This window comes from Hippopotamus amphibius, chromosome 16 (genome assembly GCF_030028045.1).
Source record: "Hippopotamus amphibius kiboko isolate mHipAmp2 chromosome 16, mHipAmp2.hap2, whole genome shotgun sequence".
NCBI classification, from domain to species: Eukaryota; Metazoa; Chordata; class Mammalia; order Artiodactyla; family Hippopotamidae; genus Hippopotamus; species Hippopotamus amphibius.
The window spans coordinates 37,548,346-37,562,179 of NC_080201.1; the positions used below are offsets into that span (position 1 = coordinate 37,548,346).

The following is a 13,834-nucleotide window of genomic DNA, read 5'->3' on the forward strand; positions in this document are numbered from 1 at the left end:
AGCCATACTATCCAAAGCAATCTACAGATGTAATGTGATCCCTATCAAAATACCCATTTTTCACAGAACTAGAACAAATAATTCTGAAATTTATATGGAACTGCAAAAGACCCAGAATTGCCAAAGCACTCTGAGGAAGAACAACAAAGCTGGAGGTATAATCCTTCCAGACTTCAGACTATACTACAAAGCTAAAGTAATCAAAACAGCCTGGTATTGGCACTGAAACAGACACACAGATCAATGGAACAAAATAGAAAGTCCAGAAATGAACGCACCCACCTATGGTCAGTTAATCTATGAAAGAGGAGGCAAGAATATACAATGGAAGCTGGAGGGACCAAAAGCTAGTACAACAGCCTTTGCCTCCCTCCTCCCAGCTTCTAAACTTATCGGACACAGGTGAAGAGAGGAAGAAAGAAAACTAGAATATTCCTGGACTGCAAGAACCTGACCAATCACTGCCAGCCACAAGCCTCCTGCCTCTGCTGCACCCCATCTGCATGTGACAGGTGTGCTCCTGATTAATGCCTCTTCTCTCTCCCCCTTCCCTCCCTCCCTCTCTCCTTCCCTCCCTTTCTCCTTCCCCTTCCCCGTTCTCTTCTTCTCCTTCCTCCTCCTCCTTCTTCTCCTTCCTCCCCTTCTTCTTCTCTTCTTCTCCTTCTTCTTCTTTCTCTCTCCCTCTCCCTCCCTCTCTTTTTTCTTCTCTCCCTCCCTCCCTTGCTCTCTCTCTCTCTCTTTCTACAGTGTGCTCCATAGCTTCATACTAATAAGCTTGAGAATGTTGGGGTCTTGTCATCTTAGAGTGACAACCATACAGAGGAAGAATCATGGAGAGGACCTATGTTGAGTATCCCTAAAGAACAGTGCAAAGTGAGCAGTTCTTAAGACTCTTTCCTGGGGACAACAATGGGTTGCGACCCATCCTGTCTCAAGAACTCCTGATTAAGCAGCTGAATCCAGGCTCCCCCTACCCCTAGACTTTTTTTTTTTTTTTTTTTTTTTGCTTCCTGCAGCTCCCACCAGCCAGCCTCAGGGAGCACATGTGCTGTGGGAGGCTTCCATCCCATCCTGAAGCAAGGAAAGTAACGGCCCAACAAATATTCTTCCAACAGGACTCTTTACTAAACTAAACATACATACTACCCCAGGAAGAAGTACCAGCATGGAAAACTACTTTACTCTTAAATCAGAGAAGCTGAAGAAGCTAAAATTTAGCATCCCATAGTTTTCTCTGAGATATATATGCAGGATCAGCAAGCATGGGAAATGCAAACCAACCCCTGCAGGGATTGCCATGGGCTACGCGTGCATGTCATGGATTCTGTGAGAAAATTCCCCTTGAGACAGCGTCCCATTCAAAATTTGTCCATATGTAGCTTAAAAGCCACCCAGGTTGTCCTATCACCTACAGCAATTATTCACATGCAAGGGAGTCAAGAGAGCATATCCTACTTTGGAGGTCAAAGAATCCCAACAATACTGGAAGGGTGTGTTTTGGGGAGCAGTGGGAATAGCATTCAATTTGTGGGATGAGACCAATTATAAAATTGTTATTTTAAAGGCTTTTAAATGCTACACAGGATGAACTGCCAACATCCCGAAGAATTATAAATAGAGCTTCATGTTTTTGTGAAAATGTCATATATTCATTTCTTAGAGTGTTTGGTTCCTGTTATATTATCAGTGCCTGTCAGTATAGCATGATGTTTTAGAATGTGGACCCTGTATTCAGACTACCTATGTTTAATTCTGGACTGCTGCTTACTAGACGTGGGGCCTGATACAAAGCCCTCATTTTTCTCATCTTGAAAATGGATATAATAGACTGTTGAGCCAATGCATATAAAGTTGTTACTGCTATATCTGGCATGTTGTAGATGTTCAATAAACTTTGGCTATTATTATGGTTGTTTCTAGAAATCTGAAATTCTCAGCATATTCACTGAGATCAGGATAATACTAAAGACAGATCATTGAGACCTGGTAAACGCTATAAATACACAGTAAATTCTTCACTTAAAGCTCTACCAATATTCAATGCCTGAACACAATTCTTCGCTCTTCTAGCTGGGACACTGCATTTTGATGATATTTGATCATGGCATCAGAAGAGACTAAATTCACAGAAAGACTTAGAAATTCCACTTACTCATAAAATGGGATAACTGAATAAAAAATAAAAAATATAAAATCTGTTCAGATTTCCACATCAACTCTGTTTTGTCCTTCAAAAAGGAGTCTTTTGGGGTCAATTTCAGTAAAAATTAAATTTATTAAGGGAGATAATTCAAGCAGTTATGCTAATTAATGTGTTAGAGCCATAAAATTAGACACTTAACACTGTCTATGTTGTCCAGATAATTAGATGAAAACTTTCCTTTTATTCATTCCATTAGCCCAGGTAATTTATGGTAATTCCCTATAGCCTTCTTGTTTATAGATTTTATGGACCTAGGAGACTTAGATTCCATATAAAAATTAAGCATCTGGGGATTTCAGAAGCAACATGAAAAAGAAAAGAATATATAGTGGAGAAAAGAGTCTCTTCAACAAGTGGTATTGAAAAAGCTGAACAGCTACATACAAAGCAATTAGAACACTCCCTCAAACCATACACAAAAATAAATTCAAAATGGCTTAAAGACTTAAATATAAGATGTAACACCATAAAACTCCTAGAAGAGAACATAGGCAAAACATTCTCTGACATAAATTGTAGCAATATTTTCTTAGATCAGTCTTCAAACCAAAAGAAATAAAAGCAAAATTAAATAAATGGGACCTAATCAAACTTAAAAGCTTTTGCACAGCAAAAGAAACCATCAACAAAATAAAAAGATAGCCTATATAATGGGAGAAAATATTTGCAAATGACATGACTGACAAGGGCTTAATTTCCAAAATATACAAACAGCTCATACAGCTCAATAGCAAAAAAACAATCCAATTAAAAAATGGGCAGAAGACCTAAGTAGGCATTTCTCCAAAGAAGACATACAGATGGCACATGAAACAGATGCTCAGCATCACTAATTATTAGAGAAATACAAAGCAAAACTACAGTGAGGTATCACCCCACACCAGTCAAAATGACCATCATCAAAAAGTCTACAAAAAGGGAACTCTCGTATACTGTTGGTAGGAATGTAAATTGATGCCGCCATATGGAGAACAGTAGGAAGTTTCCTTAAGAAACTAATAGAGTTACCATATGATCCAGCAATTCCACTCCTGCATATATATCCGGAAAAAATGAAAACTTTAATTCAAAAAGATACATGGACCCCAATGTTCATCACAGCACTATTTACAATAGCCAAGACATGTACAATAATTAACCCAATCAACAAACAATTGGCTTAAGACATTGTGCATATAGAGACTTCCCTGGTGGTGCAGTGGTTAAGAATCCACCTGCCAATGCAGGGGACACAGGTTTGATCCCTAGTCCCACATGCCACAGAGCAACTAAGCCCACATGCCACAACTACTGAGCCCACGAGCTGCAACTACTGAAGCCCACATGCCTAGAGCCCATGCTCCGCAACAAGAGAAGCCACCGGAACGAGAAGCTCACAAACTGCAACGAAGAGTAGCCCCTGTTCACCACAACTAGAGAAAGCCCACTGGCAGCAACGAAGACCCAAGAGAGCAAAAAAAAAAAAGAAAAAAGATATGGTGCATATACATACAATGGAATATTACTCAGCAGTAAGAAAGATTGAAATATTGCCATTTACAGTAATATGGATAGTCCTAGAGAGTAGTATACTTAATGAAGTCAGTCAGACAGAGAAAGATGTCACTTCTGTGTGGAATCTACAAAATAATACAAATGAATCTATATGCAAAACAGAAACAGGTTCAAAGGCATAGAAAACAAACTTATGGTTACCAAAGGGGAGAGGAAGCAGAGGAGGGACAAATTAGGAATATGGGATCAACAAACTAGTATACATAAAATAGATGAGCAACAAGGATTTACTGTATACCACAGGGTTAACATCTTCTTTTTAACAACCTATAAAGGAATATATGGAAAAAAATAACTGAATCACTATGCTGTACTCCTGAAATTCAATATTGTTTGTCAACTTTACTTCAGTTTCTTTAAAAAACATTCATGTCTAAAGAAAAATGCTTTCTTTTGCTTATCTACAAAACAGCAATATAGATATAGAATTTTGGTAATTCTTTCATGGAAGTAGTATGTTGTACAAAGCATAATATTCTTCTTTCTGCATAAAAATACTTCATTAACAAGTTTGTTTTTATTATATGTGTGATAGTCTTTCATGAATCTTGCTCAATTAACAATGCCTTATGAGTGATTCTGTTCTTGTAGCAACCTGTTTTCTCATGGTCATTGAAGCATGTGGACTTATACAGTTCTTAAAATCTCAATCAGGCAATTGTAGTATCAAGGACAATTTCTTGCCTGTCATCTTGGAGGAAAATCATTTTAAATAATTAATTAGATAATTAGATTATCTAAACTTCTTTATTAATTTTTCCCTACTTTATTGGGAAGAACAGTAGAATTTTTAATTCTGTGAAGTGTTCAAAACATTTCTTGATCATTTTCTCATCTCTTCTTAGGATACCTATTGCAAACATTGTTTGTTTTTTTAATATTTATTTATTTATTGGCTGAGTTGGGTCTTCGTTGCTGTGTGCAGGCTCTCTCTAGTTGCAGCAAGTGGGGGCTACTCTTCATTGTGGTGCGCAGGCTTCTCATTGTGGCAGCCTCTCCTGTTGCGGAGCACGTTGGCTCAGTAGTTGTGGCACACAGGCTTAGTTGCTCCACAGCATGTGGGATCCTCCCAGACCAGGGATCGAACCCATGTCCCCTGCATTGGCAGGCGGATTACCAACCACTCTACCACCAGGGAAGTCCCACATTGGTTTCTTTATACCCAATTTAATTAACCTTGATTTCTAAAGAGAATAAATCATTGTATCAAGGTATGAAGAACGTTCCAGAAATGAGCAATACACAAGTTGGAGATAAACCTAACCATTGTAACTAGGCTCTGCCAGTGATGTTTTCCTTAACTGGAAAATAATGTGTTCTCTAAGTCTAGTGCGGGAGATAAAAACGTTTTGGGACTACTCAGCAATATTTTTTATTCTATTATGATTATTATGGATGGATTTTATTTACTTTTATATTTATTGGGAAAATATAAACTATGTCCAGTTGTTCCAGAAGGGAAAAGCGATGCTATATTCAACAAAAATGTCATAATAAAACTATTCCAGGTGAGACCAAAAGTAGTAAAGAAATTTTTGCCTAAAATACTGATTCTTATGTAATAAAGAGACATTATTAGATCTTAGAAATATCCAATAAAATTAATGAAATATATAAATACAACTATCAAATCATTTAAAATGTTAAGAATTTCCTACTAATACAGGGGTTTTTTAGTAGATAACACTGGTTATCTGTTTATGAACATGTTCTCCAAGTAATTGCCATCTATGTAAGAATTTTATGTAGGAGTGTTTACTTTTTGTAATAGATTTGTCTGAAACTTCAAATGATACACTTATTTTCCAAGGTTTAACTATTTCTTTTTTATTACAGCCCTTTGGAGTGAATCAGCCTGGACCTTATATCATGTATACAACTGTAGATGCAAATGGATATCTGAAAAATGGTTCAGGTAAGACTAGATATGCATAATAGCATCTTTAATCAATATATTAACAAAGTAAACTGGATGACAAAAATTATCATCACGTTTTCACACTCTTTAAAAAATCTTCACTTTTTTATAATATACTTTCTTTATACTTAACATCAGTAGATTACAAAAGGTCTTCATGACAAATATATTAACATTAAATTCTTCGTGTATCCCTACTATATGGAGCCAAATCATTATCCTTATTTTTCAGTTAAAGTAACAGAGAGATTGGGAGCAGTTGCTTCACTTATCTTGATCAAAGTATGAAGTGGTAAATTAGTTAACAGAGCTCATCTTAGAAGAAGTAAAAATTAGGAATCCAGTCTACTCCTGGACTAAAACTAGTTTTTTCATATGTGGACTAGAAACTGGAATATTATACTAATTTATATAATATTATGTAATCATATGTTTTGATATATGATTATAAAGAAAAATCATGTTTTACATTTGAATAAAGGGAAATGCAATCAGTCAAGACAAAAGGGAAATAATATGATCCAGCCAATGCTCCCCTAGGCATTTACCCAAGAAAAGTGAACGCACTTAACATCCATACAAAGGCTTGTTCACAGTGTTCATGGCAACTTTATTTGCAATAGCTAAAAACTAGAAATGACCCACATGTCCATCAGTTGGCAAATGCATAAACAAATTGATTTGTCCATACAGTGGGACACTACTCAGCAAGAAATAGAATCAATCTCAAAACAGTTAGGTGGGGGGGGCGGGGGGGGGGCGGTTTGCCGGGAATAGCCAGACAAAAAAACAGTATATACTGTATGATTCCATGAACATATAAGATTCTAGAAAATGCAAATTGATCTACATCAGCAAGCAGGTCATCAGCTGGGAGGGACAAGAAAGAGGGATCACGGGGGAAGAGGAGACTTTTGGGGGTCAGAGATGTACTCCTGATCTTTTCTGATTTCACAGACATGTATACATACATATGTACACCTATGTACATATACACATATATGTCAAGACATCAAATTGCATGCTTTAAATATGTGCACTTCATTTTATGCCAATTATACATTTATAAAGTTAAAAAAAGAAAAAAAGAAAAGAAAAAAGGGAAATAAGGCTAAGCAGAGGATGTCTGATCTTGACAGATGGCTAGCTGACTGAGGTAAGATGCAAACCACAGTAAATACAACTGTGAACATTTCAATTCTCTAAGAAGGAAAAGGAATTCTAACATATTCATATGCTTCTTTGATACTGCTAGAGTCCTAACCATGAAGAAGTACATGTAATTAGAGTTACTGTCACTCCTCCATCTTGTAAATGAACTAAACAAGAGAGAAGAACTCATTTTATGGCCATTTTCATTTTATATAATGGCCTAACATAATATACCAGAGTGCATTTCCTTTTAAGCTAATTGTACACATTTAATACTGTCATCCTGTTACTGCATCAGCATGTTTTGTTTCCATAAGACACAACAAAACAAAAAAAACTGAAAATTCAAGGAGAAGTTGACAAACTCAATTAGTTTACCCTTGAACAACGTGGAAGTTAGGTGCACCAATCTTCTGTGCAGTTGAAAATCTGCCTGTAACTTATAGTTGGCCCTCATTCCTCCATATCCTCCAGTTCAACCAAGTGTGAATTGTGTAGTACTATAGTATTTCCTATTGAGAAAAATCTGCATATGAGTGGAACTGCACAGTTCAAACCTGTGTTATTCAAGGGTCAACTGTATAGTCAGATATGTTAATATACCACTGTCAGTCAAGGAAACAAAATAAATCTGAATATAGATGATTTGAACAAAATACTATTTACATTTTAATTCATATATAAAATTGTATATAAAAGATTCCAGGACCAGCTGGTTTTATTTTTTATCAGTTAACTCTTTTAGACTTTCAAGATGCAGATAATTTTAGTTCTAAATTAGATGTTTCAGAATGCAGGGGAAAAAAATGAAGTTACTTATTTCATTTTATGATAAAATAAAGCTAGTATAATTTTATGGCTAGTACACAAAGCCAGCATACCCAAAACCAAAAACTTAGCTCACTGGTGAATTATTATTCAAAAATGCTATCTAAAATACTAACAATTTAAATTCACCTGTACTTTGAAAGATTGCTTACTTAAGACCATCAAGTAGGTGATTATCTCAGGAATGCACTGATGGTTTGTTTAAAATGGTGAAAATCTCTTTATTATCATAACAGTAGATCAATTTTTTAAAGATTTGTCTTCCTCTTTTTTTTTTTCACATAATGGTATGTTGTATAAGTCTTTCCATGTCTGTTCATCTAGCCAGTCCTAATTTTTTTTAATTGAAGTATAGTTGGCTTATAGTGTTATGTTATTTCAGGTATACAACATAGTGATTCATTATTTTTATAGATTATATACCATTTAAAGTCATTATAAAATATTGGTTACATTTCCTGTGCTGAAATTATATCCTTGTGTCTTATTTATTTTATACCTGGTAGTTTTTAACTCGTAATTCCCATCCCCTATCTTGCTCCTCTCCCCACCACTCTTCCCTCTGTTAACCGCTAGTTTGTTCTCTGTATCTGTGAGTCTGTTTCTGCTTTGTTATATTCATTTGTTTGTTCAACTTTTTACATTCTATATAAGTAAAAACATAGTCTTTGTCTTTCTCTGTCTGACTTACTTCACTAAGCAAATACCCTCAAAGTCCATCCATGTTGTTGCAAATGGCAAAATTTCATTCTTTTTAGTTCTAGTTTCCTTTGGAATTGCTTTGTTTGTGGATGCAGTAACTGGATTATTCACTTTTTTTTTCAGTCTGACAATACAACAGTAAAGATCTATGTGATATATTTTTGTGCAGTTAAATGAATCATTCTCACTTCATAGAAAAAAGTCCAGAAGAATACTCATCCAATTATTAACATTTATCTTGGGAGAACAAGATTTCAAGAGATACACTTCCTATTTGGTACATTTCTATAACTATTTACTACTTTTAATCCTTTTTATTAAAAAGAAAAAAAAAGATAAAAGATAAATTTTACAGCAAACTGAAACCTACCAAAAATACTACTCTGAAAATTATAGAAAAGATTTTTTAATCAGTGATTGTTGTTCACAATATATATTTATTGAAACTCTACTACAAACCAGGCATTGGCACCTAGTAGGATATCTTATTAGATGCCAAAAACCCATTCAATAATATTCTCTACCCATTGCTTTTTTTTTGAATAAATTTATTTGTTTATTTTACTTATTCATTGGCTGTGTTGGGTCTTTGTTGCTGCACACGGGCTTTCTCTAGTTGCTGTGAGCAGGGGCTGCTCTTCATTGTGGTGCGCAGGCTCCTCATTGTAGTGGCTTCTCTTGTTGTGGAGCATAGGCCCTAGGTGTGTGGGCTTCAGTAGTTGTGGCATATGGGCTCAATAGTTGTGGCTCACGGGCTCTAGAGCACAGGCTCAATAGTTGTGGCTCACGGGCTTAGCTGCTCCGTGGCATATGGGATCTTCCTGGAGCAGGGCTCGAACCCGTGTCCCCTGCATTGGCAGGTGGATTCTTAACCACTGCACCACTAGGAAGTCCCCCGTTGCTTTTTTTTTAAGTGAATGGAAGAATATTTCTTTAGCATGATTGCTTTTTAATCTACTTCAAAATAGTAATGGAACTTTGGGTTTATTCTCACTCAGTTAAATATTTACTTCCCTAGATTGGGAAGGAATTTGTAAGCATAAAAGCAAAGGAGAAAATATCTATAGAAAAAATAAATGCATAAATCAAATGAATGCACACATTTTCGTGGCAAAAAATCATAAACAAAAATAAAAGGCTGTAGCAAACTGAGAAAATCAAAATGTCCAACAATAGAGAAATAATAATTTTTTAATAATTTCCAGCCTACAGAATATTTTAGAATAATTTTTAATAAAATGAACAGATGTTTAAGGTATAATACTTGGGAAGGAGGCACATCTGTTTGCATAATCCAAATTGTGTAGTTGTGGGTGTGGATGTTTTTAAGTGTACCCATGTGTAGGAAAAATATAAAAACAAAATGACAAAGAAATGTTACCAGGATTGTGGTATTGTCTTCATATAGTTTTTGCATTTTAGTTTACTACACTGATCATATATGGCTTTTAATTGGAGAAATATGTTAATAGTAAGTAATCATAATAAATATTTTTAAAATATTTCAAGCATATGCTATATTTCATGCATAAATATATGTTCTTAACAGGGAAGTGGCACTTAATTTAATTGACTTAGGCAGTACTATTATGAAAACCTGTCCCAAATCTTAAAGGATGAAAATTTCTAGTTTAAGTGTTAATTAAGCATGTTGAAGTCTCCAGAAATATTACTTGGTTAAGCCATACCTTCCAACCCATCCAGTCCTATTAGTAGAGAACTTTCCACTCTAGGAAGAGAATGGCTCCATATGAATACTTCAGAAACTGCACCCCTGGTTTTCTTACAAAACAGCTAAGGGTCATTACTCATTTAGTGGGTCATGAAATGAATTTAATGGCTTCTGATAAGCACTTTTTATTTAATAGAATAAAAGAAAATATCAAGAGTACCCCACATTTGGTATTGTTTCATGAAAGTTTTATTTTAGGGTTTGTGTATCTGTGTTCTTACTGGGTGATGACATGAAATGTAGTTTTTATTGTGGGCTGTGGTCAAAAAAGTTTCAAAGCCACTGCAAAGACAATAACATTGCCTTAGTGTTATTCAAACTCCTGACCTAATTACCTTTTCTTCTTGTAGACAGATCTTATCATTGTTACCAAATACTCTGTGGTCTTACTCCACTTCCTAGCACAACCTGAACAGCCAAATGTTATGTCAGTTATATTACAGAGGAGTTATTAGTTTTCTAAATAACCATTTACTATTCTTGTAAATTAGCCAGAGATCTGCAACAAAGACCCAAATTTCCTAAGTAATGTTGGATAAGAACTTAGTAAATAGGAGCATGTAGACCAAATTGTGTGGATTAGGGAGTTGTTGGTCATTTCTAAATAATAACACTGTTAGACCAAGAGCTGTTTTTCTACCTCATAAGTTGCATATTTGGCCCTTCTCTTATAAAAATTATTTCTCTTTAGTCCTCTAACATTACTGTTTGTTAACGTATCTGAGAAAAGCATAAGTAACCTTTACCTGCTATGCACCCTTCATCATAGGCCTCAAATATAAGAGCAGTTAAAATATATGGTAGACTGATGTGAAAGGGTAAAGAAGCATTTGGATTAAGGTATAGCAAAATTCATATTGATGGTAAACATTAGATTATTGAGAAAAAATGATTTGTAACACATAAGCACATTGTCTGTCTATAATTTTAACCTTTCAGGTTTCTCCATTTTAACCAGTAATTGCCAATTACATCTTCCAGTGTCAAAACATTTTCTTCTTCATGTTCAGTTCTCACCTACATATTTTCTGAAATTATCTTCAAAGTACAGTCATGTTCCATTTATCCACATGTAATTATCCATAAAATTTTTTTTTTAGTCTTGAGTCATTTTAATCACTCATCACATTTTAAATTGTCATATGCAAAAATTTGAGCTTGGGTAATACTTAATCAGGCATATTTTTGTGTCAAAAATCATAATTCACAACAAAAGAGAATGGAAAGAGTTATTATGCCCTGCTAGATTATCCATGACATTCTTCTTATCTGAAAGAATGAATTCTTACGAGAAGAATCATTCCCTTTCATTAACCTCACACCAACTAAAGATCTCACACGAATAGTTAAGTCCACAGAGATAAAGATGAGGGTGTGGCTAATAAAGTTTTTTTTTTTTTTTTTTTTTCACTGAAATGAAAGATAGAAAGGGAGGGAGGGAAAATATGGAATAGCTCTAAGCAATACTGATATATCCTCTTCATTTAATTGTAAATTTAATTAATTAATTAATTACAAGAAGTACAGAAAGTCTTAGAAACTGTAAGGAAGTTTACAAATTTTTTTTTATAAACTTATTTATTTTTGTTTATTGGCTGCATTGGGTCTTTGTTGCTGTGCATGGGCTTTCTGAGGTTGTGGAGAAGCAGGGCCTACTCTTCATTGTGGTGCACAGGCTACTCATTGTGGTGGCTTCTCTTGTTATGAAGCACGGGCTCTAGGCACACGGGCTTCAGTAGTTGCAGAGCATGGGCTCATTAGTTGTGACTCACGGGGTCTAGAGCTCAGGCTCAGCAGTTGTGGCACACTGGCTTAGTTGCTCCATGGCATGTGGGATTTTCCCAGACCAGGGATCAAACCTGTGTCCCCTGCATTGGCAGGCAAATTCTTAAGCACTGTGCCACCAGGGAAGCCCTGCTTACTCTAAATTTAGATAACAATTGTCTGAACAGTTTGTCCTCAGTAACATAGAATGTTGAGATCTCTTAGAAATCTAGTTTCTTTTTATATCCCTAAGTGGCTTCCTACTGCCTGAGAATCAAGGACTTTTATAATTGAACCCTAAATTACCTGTGTATCAGCCTTATCTTTTCTTATTCCCTTTATGCATCCTACACATATCCAGCTTCGTTTCCAGTATATTTAGCTTTCTCCACTTCCAAGATCAAGGCCTTTGTTCACCCTTTCAATCTCTACCTCTTCCCCATTCTTATATCTCAGAACTTCCAAATATGACAGTACTAGCACCACCCCCTCAGTTTGTCACTAACCCCACTCTCAAAACTGGAAATAAACTCTCTTTCCACCAGATGTCAATAGAACTTTATCTTGTACCTCTCAACACCTACCACACTCTACCTGTATCAATAGTTTTGTATTATCTCCCGTATGACTTGCAGGCTCATTGAGGACTGGTTCTATACCTAATTTTGTATTTATGTGTGTTGCCCATTCTAGGACATCCAAGTAGTTGTTGAATGAATGATTACATAAAATCAGTACTAAGCCTTCCATTTTTTTAAAATAAGTTTTAAGGCAGAAAACTTTACCAAAATAGATCATGGTGACAGTTCTTATCTGGTTATAAGCAGATTTTTTAAAATGTAATATAAAGTAGTGGAAATAGTTCATAAAAACTGAATTAAAATTACTAGATCTGTGGATGTTTATTATAATTATAAAGCCCCTGTGTTGTGCTGGGCACTATTCTAGACCCACTACATGTTATCTCATTGAATTTCACAGTATCCTTGTTTGGCAGCCCTCATTCTGTTGAATACAACTGAGGAAACTGAGGCTCTGAAAGCTAAAGTAATTTAGCTGTGTCATTCAGCTATTAACTAGTCGAGCTAGATTACTCAAGACTGTCTACCTACAAAACCCACACATTCTTAACAGCACTCCAGTATTTTTAAATGTCATCTTGTCAAAAGCTTGGGTATGCTAAAAAGAGGAAATCATCCCTAATAATCTTTGTTTCATTTCTGTTTAAACCATGGTAACTGTGTAAAGTGAAATGATGACTACAATTTAACAAACACAACTGTTGTTTTGTGATGTTTCTGTTTCTTTTTTATTGCTATAGGCTTATGATTTTTGTACTTCATGATCTTTTATTTTTCATAATGATTTCAGAAACAGCACTTAGGTAATAGGTACATTCCTTGCTTTCTGGAGATTGCTGATTCTACTTTATTTTGTAGTTGAGTGATAGTAAAAGAGTCTACTGACCCAGTGATTCTAAAACACTGCTTGATGTTAGTTCTTGAGGGATATCATCATTATCTTTTATGACCTAGGACTTGAGGGCTACTCTAAAGTAATATATAAACAACAGTGAGTAGTACTCATTCTGATCAGGAACTATGCAAAGCATTTTACATGGATATCTTCATTTATAGTATTAGGTGTAAAATTTCCTGTCAGATGCATATATTGCATAAAGTTTTTCAAATTAAAATACATGATAAGGACTTCCTAGGTGGTGCAGTGTTTAAGAATCCACCTGCCAATGCAGGGGACACAGGTTCAAGCCCTGGTCCAGAAAGATCCCACATACCACAGAGCAACTAAGCGCGTGCGCCACAACTATTGAACCTGCGCTCTAGAGCCCATGAGCCACAACTATTGAGCCCATGTGCCACAACTACTGAAGCCCACACGCCTAGAGCCCATGCTCAGCAATAAGAGAAACCACTACAATGAGGAGCCCATGCACCACAATGAAGAGTAGCCCTCCGCTCTC

The 13,834-nt window shown here is 35.6% G+C and overlaps 1 protein-coding gene across 2 annotated transcripts in view; it reads left to right on the forward strand.

Annotated features, from left to right (window-relative positions):
- Positions 1–13,834, forward strand: part of ITFG1 (integrin alpha FG-GAP repeat containing 1) — a 307,662-nt gene that overhangs the window by 262,224 nt on the left and 31,604 nt on the right. For both annotated transcript variants that reach the window (XR_009049769.1, XM_057713042.1), the window contains exon 14: positions 5,594–5,672. Coding sequence is in view for 1 of the 2 variants with exons in the window: in XM_057713042.1 (XP_057569025.1) it covers positions 5,594–5,672 (79 nt within the window). In the remaining variant the exon portion in view is untranslated. The remainder of the gene's footprint in view (positions 1–5,593; positions 5,673–13,834) is intronic.